Source organism: Octopus sinensis, linkage group LG4 (genome assembly GCF_006345805.1).
Source record: "Octopus sinensis linkage group LG4, ASM634580v1, whole genome shotgun sequence".
Classification (NCBI taxonomy): Eukaryota; Metazoa; Mollusca; class Cephalopoda; order Octopoda; family Octopodidae; genus Octopus; species Octopus sinensis.
The window spans coordinates 24,270,045-24,282,517 of NC_043000.1; the positions used below are offsets into that span (position 1 = coordinate 24,270,045).

General features: G+C 33.8%; 1 protein-coding gene across 10 annotated transcripts in view; it reads right to left on the reverse strand.

The window, feature by feature from the left end:
* The window catches only part of LOC115211129 (membrane-associated guanylate kinase, WW and PDZ domain-containing protein 1), a 777,470-nt gene that overhangs the window by 22,533 nt on the left and 742,464 nt on the right, over positions 1 to 12,473 (reverse strand). For 9 of the 10 annotated variants that reach the window (XM_036501925.1, XM_036501922.1, XM_036501921.1 and 6 more), the window contains 4 exons: positions 11,754 to 11,921; positions 10,292 to 10,399; positions 1,725 to 1,759; positions 752 to 858 (listed from right to left, as the gene is read on the reverse strand). In XM_036501925.1, the coding sequence (XP_036357818.1) occupies positions 752 to 858; positions 1,725 to 1,759; positions 10,292 to 10,399; positions 11,754 to 11,921 (418 nt within the window). The remainder of the gene's footprint in view (positions 1 to 751; positions 859 to 1,724; positions 1,760 to 10,291; positions 10,400 to 11,753; positions 11,922 to 12,473) is intronic. The other variant, XM_036501923.1, reaches the window with a different exon arrangement.

The window sequence follows — 12,473 nt, forward strand, 5'->3', positions numbered from 1 at the left end:
TCTATCTCTCCGTTTCCATCTTTATCTTTATTTTTATCTTCTTGTGATGTAGATGAACTCAGGGCAATCTACTAATTAATCATCTCTCTCTCTCTCCCTTAATATTTCTTTCACACTCTTATTATGATCACTCACATTTATTGATAGAATAATTCCTTGTAATCTAAGAAAACAAACCTTTAAATCGACGAAGGTTTAAAAAAAGCACACACATCTACTGTATTTTAGCATGTATAAGGAACCCTTTTTTGTCAAAAATTAGGTTAAAAAAATATGGGAGTTTCTTATACATGGATAGTATTATAATCCCTTACAAAACCTTTTTTTCCAAATTTTAAGCCTCCAAAATTAAGGGGTTCCTTATACAGGTTAAAATACAGTATGTAACATCTCTTGGTAATTATAGTAATGCTCATATATAAATCTATCATATGAGCGTGACCGTTGCCAGTACTGCCTGACTGGCCCTCGTGCCAGTGGCACGTAAAAGCACCCACTACACTCTCACAGTGGTTGGTGTTAGGAAGAGCATCCAACTGTAGAAACACTGCCAGATCAGATTGGAGCCTGGTGCAGCCATCTGGTTTGCCAGTCCTCAGTCAAATCGTTCAACCCATGCTAGCATGGAAAGTGGATGTTTTCATTATCGTTTATAATGATGATGATTTTATTAGTGATATATAAATGAACTTTGAATTATTGACAGGAAATTACAGAGACACAGAAATAATACAGGGAATTGCTAACTTACCGTTCATTTGTTGGTTGATGGTAAGGAGAATGGTCAGATCTGTGTGAGATGTCACTCTCACTGATTGCAGGATATGCCATTGCATTTATCATTGAACCAGCAGAACTCTAAAGTAACAAAATAAATAAATAATTAGGTATTGGTCCATGAGTGATTTGTGGAAAGAAAACATCTCAAGAGAAAGGCAGAGAAAAAGTAATTTGTTTGGTAAAAGATTACAAAACACATCTTAAATTAGTGCCAAAGTTTAACAAGAACAAAAATAAATTGGCAAAAAAGTCTTTGAAAATGGTACTATGATATTTATGACTTCCTAAGATAACTGAGAGGAGAACAAAAAAATTTACTTTGGAAGTTTTCTTTGAAAAGAGACTTTAAAATCTCATTTCGTCAGATCTATTAACTTAGAACTAATAAAGATATTTACAAAGAACAGAACAATAGCATGTATATTTTATCAACAATATACTTAATGATAGAATAAAGAAATGTGATATGGAGTGGGAGCAGACTTTAGTATTCAGCTACAACACTTTACGTTCTGAGTTCAAATTTCACTGAAGTTAACTTGAGTTTTTATTATTTTAATGTTAATAAAATAATACCAGTAATATCCTAGGAATCAATTATACTTCTTAAATTCCTCTTATAACTTTCTGTCCTTATACCCATGTAAGGAGTAATCAATGAGTATATAAAACTGAGAAGAATTTATTTCTGCAGGATTAGAAGAACAAGGCATTAAACTGTTTTGGCCATTGTTATCCTTGATTTGCTCAAATCATTATCTTGTTTCACAATAATTCATTGCATCTCTTTTCAACTCCATAGAAACTTCCATCAATGAGTAGAAAGAGGTTTTGGCCTGTGTGTTTTATCATAATTCTTGACAGGTACTTTAAGTAGTACCAGAATTTTAGAGAAAAGGGAGAGGGTGAGAGTGGGGAATGGAGAAGTATTGAATTTAACATACCCGCTGTGATGTGGATGTTGTACTGGAAGCATCATCTGTAACGAGGGAAAACAAAATGAAGGGAATTTTTTTTTAAACAAAAGATATTGTTAATAGAGAATATTTACTGAAATACAGTGAATATTATCTAGTAAATACTAATTAATCTCAAGTTTTACTCAGAACAAAGTTGAGAAAAGAAAGAAAAGAACATATACAGATTGATATAAACAGTGAGTATATAACAGAAAACAGAGACTATTTGACAAAATAGAATAAGAGAGTTCGTTAGATGTTGGGCGAAGGAGAAGTGGAAATATTTAATAAAATACTATTTGATTAATTAGGCAAAATACAATTTGATGATTATATCAACATGCTCCAGCATATACATACATTTATATGTATATGAGTATTTGAAATTAAGCAAGAGAGAGAAATACAAAATGCATGCTACATAGATATTCCAATCAATAGTCTAGCTAACTAATTACTGAAGTGTATTTATAACCAACAAAGTACAAAAAGTAAGACTTAGGTTGTGGCAAATACATACAATGGGATCATTTTGGTTTCAGTCAACCCAATCCACTCACAAGCTTTTGAATGGGTCAAGGTGCCATACAATGGGACTGAGCCCAAAACCATGTGATTGAGAAGTAAACTTCTCATCCATAAAGCCATACCTGTGCCTATGTGTGTGTGTGTATGTGTATATAAAGATTTTGTAAAAGAAGCAATTTAGTCATATTTCTTCTCTAATTGCAGGTAAGACATTTTTTTCAACATAAAACGAGGAATATTTTATGAGTCTAATGCTTTTTTAGTCTTTATAAACACATGCATGTTTAATGTTAAATGTTCTTAGATTAAGTGAAGTTCAAATTATGCAATGTTATTGATACTGTCAATAATTGCATTAGGCTAATTTAAAATTTTCCTGATTAAAAAAGTAAAAAAAATCTATTCAGATATATTTTGATACATATTTGATTAAATAAATGGAAATAATGCTTAATCATTAGTTTTTGTTAAGTCACTGTACATCCAGCTGATGGTCAGATTCATAAATTTATTGAGAGCTAAACAGATAAATAAAAATATACGAGGTGGTTGAAATGTATAAATGATGAAAAAGGAGAACAATATAAAAATAGGAAAAGACATTTTCAACCAATAATAGCTAGTGAACTACAGCTAATGTTGCAACAGTTGCATTTACTGGTTGAAGTCAGTTAAAAGCATAGACTTCTTTTCATGAAATCTCTTGTCAAAGAGATCTGTCTAACACCTGTGGACATGTTTACAAAGGCAGAAAACAGCACAGCTCCCATGACTTTCGGAAACATTTTTTCATGCTAAGAGTTGCTGAAGCATGGAACAAACTGCCGGCATCAGTTGTTAGTTGTCGGAGCACTGCGTCCTTCAAAACTTCCATGCTTCCTGAGATTCACCAACACTACACCTAATTTTCTCCCCTCCATACACACGCAAGCATGGATTTGACTCATACACTGTTCACTTCCCAGACATTTGTACATTATCGCATATACTTTAATCGCACTTTTTGACAAGTTGTGGTGCACCTGAGCACTGTATACAATAATTTCATTATTATTATTATTATTATTATTATTATTATTATATTATAAATATTTGGCCTTTGGAAAAGGGGTTAAAATTAGATTATTGAGTGAACAGGTTTCTTTACATTTAAAAAACAAAAATAATGCAAAAATTTTTTTTATACATTTGTCACCCCATTTTATATATATTTATTCATTAGCCTTTATCTATTGACTTAGTCTCTATTCTAGAGAGGAAACGTGTTATTTGTTCAGTTGTAGGTAGCTTTTAACTAAGAAGTAGCAATTATTATCAAGTTTCATTTCAGAGCTTCGTATCCTAGCAACTATGATATTGTCTTTGCTCGCAGAGTACAGCAAATTAGTGACAGGGTTAATAATACATGTAAACCAATATGCAGTGTTGAATGGTACGGGGAATCCCATGAGACATCATAGATGAAGATCCTGTAAACAATCTTGTAACTAAAATCAAATCTTGTTCAAGCATGCAAACGAGTTTAAAGAAACATGCAGTAGACTAGTTTATAATTTCAGCGTAAGTAAGTCTTTGAGAAGCAACCTGCAAGGCAGAGAAGCCATGAGGCTAATAACGTATCAAGTTTTCTTACATAAAATAAAACAAACTGGTTTATTAGACATATCACTTTTCTGGAAATGGTAGAAAATATTTGATATATAATTTGAGAATTAACCATATTTCCAATGTTAAGAAATGATGAAAGGCAAGAGGTTATTAATGAAAATCATTTAGTACTACTAATGACAAACATTAAAAGAACACCAATTCTTTGGAAATGGAGAGGTGAGGGTGATGAGAGATTTACAGAAGAATGATAATAGAAGGTTCCTTGGTTCATTGATTGTTGAGATGGTTGCACACAAAAGAATCAAATTGTTAGAAGTTTAAACAAGTCTAAAAGAGAATATCGTATTAGAAATTGAAAAGAAAATGAAGAATTTTCCAAGAAGAAAACAAACCTTGACTCACTAAAGTTAAGACACAGCTGAAGGGGATTTTAAGATGGACAATAAAATTGTAGATGAAAGATTATTAACTAAAACAATTATGACGTGAAATACACATTTTAGTCTCCCAAAACACATAAAGCTGTTAACTTCACTTAAACATTTATTTGATGTCAAAATTTTCCTCACACCAACTGTAACCTGGTCACTGAAGTGGTCCTGTAGAATCTGGTTTGTGGCAAGGTTGTTGGTCAGCATATATAAGTTTCAGAGTTAGAAATGTTTTTCATCTATATATGAAAGACTTATGCAATAACACCAAATAATAAATGTTGAAGTGAAGTTAACAGCTATGATGTGTTTTTAAATGGCTAATGTGTTTTTTTTATGCTGTGATTATTTTAGTTTCAGCACAATCTCAGATCAAATCTTCTGCCTGGTGAGGGATCACCAGGCGAGTGATCACATGAGATCACCAATTAACCTTACTGGAAATTATAGGATTACTGACTTCATCTGTCTTGTACAGTATGTTGTTTCCAAATTTCTGACAGAGTGAATTGTGTCATGGTGTTGTTTTTCTCACAGACAGTGCCCAACTGACCCTACTATACTGTGTAGTGACAAAATCAAAAACAAACATCATGCATGCATGCATGAAATTAAGAATATAAAATGGCGACAATTTACCCATCGCACCCTGAATATATATATATATATATATATATATATTTACAGATATATACTTGCATAGCAAGTGTTCTGATCTGAGATTGTGTGCTGAAATTAAAGTGATTGCTGTGTGGAAAACACAAGTTAGCCAGTCAGAAACACATAAAGTCCATTAACTTCACTAAACATTTATTTGTGAAATAGTCTAAAAATTTTCATTGCTGAAAACTGCGATCTGTTCACTGCCAAAATACTGTGCCTGTATGCTTATACTCCTCTCACATACACACCTTGTGATAGGAGTGAAAACATAGGTCAGCAAGGTTAATAACAGCCTAGAAATATGAGTGTATATGCTGAGACTCCGTTTGGTCATAAATGACCATGGAATTGTACCGAGAAAGTTACCCTCCCAGACACAAGTCCAGGCAAGGTTGTTTGTTTATGGAAGACCAGCAGTTGCCCATGCATACCGGCCTCCCCTCTCCATGCCAGCAGTTTTATCTAAGGGAATGGTAAAGGAGCTGATACAGCTTGGTGCCAGTGACATTGCAACTCATTTCTACGTCTGAGTGAACTAGAGCAATGTGAAATAAAGTGGCTTGCTCAAGAACACAACATGCAGCCCAGTCCTGGATTCGAACTCACAACCTCACGATCGTAAGCTCAACGCTCTAACCACTGAGCATATATAAGTGTATGTATGTGTGTGTGTGTAGAAATGAAGAAACTGTATCAATTACAATGTAGTTTAGATAAAAGCAAGAAAGATGAAGCTGATAGATAAATCATATATAACATTTCATCCGCCATTGGACTTGTTAGTGGTTTGGTGAAATCCTATTACTGCAGTAATAACTCATGTCAGAATATAGACATACAATAATTGATCTTTGCTGGAAAATTAAACAGATGGGAACAAACAAATAATAGAAGTTTTCTTTAGAACTTGTGGTTTCAGGTTCAGTTCCATCATGTGGCACTTTGGGCAAGTGTCTTCTATTATAGCTCTGGGTTGACCAATGGCTTGTGAGGGAATTTGGTAGATGGAAACTGTGCGGAAGCTTGCCAGGTGTGTGTGTGTGTGTAGGCTTGTGTTTGTCTTGGTTTGTTTAAGTTGCTGTAACTTAGCAACCTGTCAAAACGACTGATGGAGTAAATGGCAAATTTAAAATAAGTACCGGAGTTGGTTTGATCAATCAAACCCTTCCAATGCAGTGCTCCAGCATGGCCACAATCCAATGACTTGAAACAAGAAAAAGAATAGACTAAAAGAATATATATATTTGAAAGGTTTAGTTGATTAAGTCAACCCTTATACATATTTGAAGTTTGGTACTCATTCCATCATTCTCTTTTTGATGAGCCACTAGGTCACAACAATGTAAGCAAACCAAAACGTACCTGCATACACACACACATGGAAAGCTTCCTAGCAGTTTCCATCGACCAAATTCACTCAAGGCTTTGGTTGACTCAGAGCTATATAATAAGAAACAGTTGCCAAAAGTGCCGTATGGTAGGACTAAACATGAAACTATGATATGTGTGTGTGTGTATATATATATATATATATATATACACACACACACACACTTTGTGATTATGAGTGCACCCAACCTCATGTGTGCGTATGCTCACATTTTTGCGGATGCTTGTATGAGCAAGTGTATTTGCACCATGCAGTTTGCTTGAGGGTGTTTATATATTCCATATCTGTTAACAGTTATTTTTAATACTTTTCTCACTGGATTGCGTGTTCATTTCTCCTTTTGTCATCTGTGATTTTATTTTTGATCTTTGATATAAATGAAGATATTCCCTCCATCTGGCTGTTTTTCTTTCTACAAAATGCAAAGTTACATTGCAGAACAGTCATTTTAACGAGTCGTATTTATTTATCACCCGACGAGATACATCTGCACCACCGGATGCTCCTGAACCAGTTGTTGAGTGTCCCACCCAAGAGGAATTGATGCTAGATGTTTCAAAAGAATTGTCATGATTAACAATGAATTCTTGTATATTCCAACTTCTGTCTTCCATTTGCTATATATATATATATCTATATATATATAGCAATATGCCCTATATCTATACAAGCTTAGTATACAATATATCTATATATGCTAGTATATAGTATATTTCTCTCATTAATTTTCCATATAAATGTGACAGATTAATGGACAGTAAGGTTATAAAAAGAAATGATTTAAGGAAACTGCTGACTAAAGGACTTTTAAATTTTACCAACTTTTCAGTGATATCATAGGAAATATGTCAAAACAAACAAAATATGCTAATGGAATAGTAAGCTACAAAAATAAAACAAAAAAAAAACAAGAACAAAACAACAATAATCACAAAAGAGAAGCCAAGATTCCATAGCAAATGAACAAACATCTCATATGTGAAAAATGAGTTGTTAGCGAAATATCAAAATACATGCTAAAAGGAATTTTCACGATTCTACTCATAAATAGCAGAGAATCATGGTTTAAATTTATCACTTGTGTTTTATAACACTAGAATATCCAAACCATATAACAGATATGTTTTCTTCAGAGTCAAATATGAAATGTTCTGAAAAATGACATTCCTGTAGTTTTAATTAGTTTAGCAATGTAAAAGTTAGTAACGAGTACTTTGACATGCATGCATGTGAGTGCGTGTATGTATATGCGCATTATATATATTATATATATACATATATATATATATATATATATATATATATATATATATATATATATGTATGTGTGTGTGTATATATTTTTATCTTTTAGTTGTTTCAGCCATTAGCCCATGCTGGGGCACTGCCATGAAAATTTTTCTTTGTTTTTTTTTAAAGCCTGATACTTCTATCGGTGTCTGTTGCTGAACCACTAAGTTATGAGGATGTAAACAAACTAACACCGATTCTCAAATGGTGAAGTGGGTGGGGACAAACACAGACACAAAGACAAACGCACACACACACACACAATGGCCTTCTTTCAGTTTTTGTCGACCAAATCCACTCAGAAGGCTTTGGTCAACCTGAGCCTATAGTAGAAGACACTTGCCCACAGTGTCACACAGTGGGATTGAACCCAGAACCATGTGGTTGTGAAGCAAGCTTCTTCACCACACAGCTATATACATATATGACACTGTTCTCAGCTGAAGCTGAAAGCTACATCACAGAGCTCCTCTGTGTGTGTGTGTGTAAGAGAAGGAAGAAGGTGAATATATCAATATAGCATAAGTTTAATATTGGTTACAATAGTTTCTGTACCATTCAACTTTGAACATCATTACTCATAAATGACTACATGTGATAATTTATACAATATCTGTATAAATTTACTCATGGAGTGGCACCTTCTCAGACACCAATCATATTTTGCTATCATACATAATAAGGAAAAAAAGTGTGTGTGTACTATTATCATTATTTTAATGTTCACTTTCTCATGTCTGTATGGGACAGGCCAAACTTGTTGAGGCAGGTTTTTCTATTGCCTGATGCTCTTCTTGTGGCCAACTCTCATCCATTTTCTAGCAAGGCAATATACTTCATAGATCTTCAAACATGAATAGCTCAACTGCCAGATATGATATCAAAGAAGATTGCAGGCAAATAATGATTTTTGTATGAATGGTAACTTTGTTTAGAATAAGTGTGCCGTATGGGGGCTGGCATGTCAAAGAATAGACCCCTTTCTCTACATGTCATAAAAGGTAACTTAAAGAGGTTGAGGTAGGATTTGTACTCCAGCCTTGTAAAACCCTCACCAGTAATGACTACCTAAACAGACCCATGGGTTGGTGGGTTGTCACCTGAGTGGTGGAAAGGTGTCATCTGCCATGAGTTGTAGGGAATCTTCTTGATCTTGAGACAGGATTCACCCAGGGTGGGTTGAACTGGTTTCATTCATCCTCAATGCTGCGTCTCTCACAAACGCTGACCAGACCTGGCAATTTGAGGCTAACGACCGCATGATCTCCAACCACTCCCTATTCCAGCGGCGAACACCGTAGATATGGGGGCCTAGGTTGGGTTTTTCATTGTCCACCACATCGCTTTCGCCAACCCTGAAGGGGAGTTGTAGGGAATCACCAATAAATGATGGATGTAGCAATGCACTGTTACAATGCATGGACCCGCCCATAAGAAAAGAGAGAAGAGTGTACAGCAAATGTCAAAGACACATATGCTGGGTTTCTTTCAGTTTCCTCCACCAAATTCACTCAAGACACTTGCCCTTGGTGCCACATTGTAGGACCAAACTTGAAACAACATGGTTGTGAATTGAAGATTTTAACATCACAACCATGCCCTTATTTAAATTTACAAATAGAAGAAGAAGTACTCAATTCATACAGTGGAGTATATTTATTAAAAACTGATTCTTCCTCCATCAATGCTCATCAAGAGTAATGATGGAAGGAAGTTTCCAATTTCCCTCATCTAGGCAACTGAATAAAATACTTTAAATAGACAATTTATTTCACATTGAACTAGTGTGTGTGTGAGTGTGTGTGTAAACACAAATGTGTGTGCATATGAAAATGAGTGAGGGAGGGAGGGAGGAAGTATGAGAGGGGGAGAGCATGAGAAAAAGATTGTGCAAGGAATAAGAACGAGGGTGTGAAAGCAAATGAATTTTGTGTACTTATGTGTGGGTGGGAGAATTAAGTATGTAAGGGTGAATGTAAAGGGGAGTGTTTGTGTGTGTGTGTGTGTGTGTGAGAGAGAGAGAGAGAATGTGTGTGTGTGTGAAAGAAAGAGAGAGTCAGTGAGTTAGTGTCTGTGCATATGTATCAGAGAAAGTTTGAGAAAGAGTTTGTATGCATATGTGAGTGAGTTAGTGTATGTGTGAGTATGTGTGTGTGTGAGTGCATGTGTCTGCATACACAGAATAATATTGTTCAAATTGAAACATTCCAATGAAGCAAGAAGTTATTTTGGCAAAGAAGACACATGCAAGACGAAAGTCTTTTGTTTTAATGCCAAGAAAGTCAGTTTTTTACATCATCATCATCATCATTGCCATCATCTTAAAATTAGTTTGCAATATGACGTTAGCTCAGCCACAAGAGAATTATATATACATACATATATATATATACATACATACATACATATATATATTTATATATATATATATATATATGTATATATATATATAGCAAGAGTGTGTTTGTAGTTTGTGCATCATTCTAATGGAGACAGCCAAAGAGCCAGAAGTTATGCTGTTGTTATTATCATTATTGTTATTATTAGAGGGACAACTAGTGATCCCTAAGAATATTCTGAACTTTATATTTGAAAGGAATAAAAAAAAAACTGGGAAAAAAATCAAAAACAACGTGTACCCTTTGAGGTTTGAATTTCTCCGTTTTGTTGGGTAGGGCTAGCACCTGAAGTCTTTTGGTCATTATTAGTGTTTTGTTTGCTGTCTTCAGTAGTAACGGGGTTGGTGCCTGATGAAAAATAGACCGGGGAAGATAATAAAAGAGAAAAAAAAATAAGGACAAGCAACTGGAAAAAGCTACTCCAACAGGAAGATTTTAGGCAACACAAATTACTACATCTTCTTTTTTCATTCATTTTTGTTCGTTTTTTTCTCTGTAATTTGCATATTTTTTGTTGTTAATATTGTAGTTGTGGTTGTTGTGGGTGTATACTATTTTCAGTGTCACCTTTTAAAATCCTGTTTGTTTTATGGTTAGTGGAGAGTAGGTAGATCAATAATGAATGAACTAAGTGAACTAATAAAAATACAAAAAAACCAAGTTGTGAAAAAAAAAAACTAATAACAATGGTTATAAGAACTCATGGTAGAAAGACCACATCAAGATTTAAAACAAAACAAAAAATAAATAAAACAATTCACATAAAAATAAATAAGAAAAAATGGAAAAGATTTATTGTGAAATTTATTTGAAAATGATTTCTACAGGAAATGGTTTTGTCAACTTGACAAGACTAATTCTTTGAGTATTTTGTTTTCAAAAAGCTATCTAAGAATTTCAGTCTCATCAGTTAACACAACCATTTGAAATGATCTTTATTTTTACATACGTACAACCACATTTTTCTATATATTTCTCTGTGTATATGTGGTGTGAGATTTCAAAAGAACAGTATCATACTTTCAGCTATGGTGTATCATACTAGATAGATGGAGCAATTGATCACTTAGAAGTTTTACATTGAAATTTTTAGATGAATGCTATCCTTTTATTTTCTTTTAAATTTACTAATAGAAGTGAAAATATCTTAATGCAACAAATAATTAAAACTGTGTATTCTATAAAGCAAGGAAGAAAGCAATGGTGGAGAAGGTGAGCTATTGTTTAAAGCATTATTGGGGGAGAGAGAGAAACGTGGCAATGTAGGAGAAATGAAAAGGAGAGTTGCATTGATGGATGAAGAAAAGTTCTGATAATGAACAAAGAAAGGAATAATATCTCAAATGTGGTTGGTTTAAATGCTACAGACATTAGCCAATAAAAAGAGTAACAAGAAACAATTGCTGAAACCACAAAATTTAGCACTAATTATAATGAGACAACAAAAACTAAATTGATTACAAATGATCAGTGAAACTGATAAAGCAATTTGGTAAGACAGCAAACAAGAAGCCAATTTCAAGAACAAAGTCAGAAATGGTTTAGAAGAATAAAGTCTGAATCAAAATATTTTCACAGAAAAAAAAGGGGGAAAAGGTAAAATCATTAAAATTTCCCAAACAAACTAATTAAAAGTTAAACTACAGTGAAATACATCGTCTATGTCTACTCTAAGGATATAATTAAAAAAAACAGAACTTACCTTGAGGAGACCCAATAGTGAGTGTGACAGAATATTCAGATTCTTTTATTAAGTTGACAATTTCTTCATGATGCATGTGGGAAATGTCAACGTTGTTCACAGCCAGTATTCGATCCCCTACATGCAGTCGATTACATCGTTCTGCAGGGCTGTTCTCCAGGATGCGACCTACCAAATTCAGAAAAGAAGATATACAGATAGCATAGAAGAAATAGAAAACAGCTCAAATTATTTGAAATCCAAATCAGCACCATCATCATCTTCATTATCCTCATCCTCAAATTTTTAACAATTTTTTTCCATGCTGCCATAAGTCTAATATATTGCCTGGTATTTCCTTTCTTTGCCATCTTTGATGCCAAAGAATTAGAATTTCCTTTCACTCTTATTCTACAAACTTCCACTGTCAATGCACACACACACACACACACATAGAGCAGTGATGCATAACAGGAAATGGATGTGAAACACCAGCATGAAAACTATATAAATGATGCTATAGGAATGAAGATTTTTTTTGAGATTCACTGCATTAACATTCTTCTTACATCTGCTACAAGAAATGCAGTATATCAGTGATGGTCTCGTTGTTAAAAACCTATAACCAACACCTGAGCAGGACACTGAAATTTGCTGGTAGGGGTTCAAACCCAGGTTCAAAATTATTTTTACATACAATGTTGATTTAAAAAAAAATCTTAATATCAATATAAAACATGA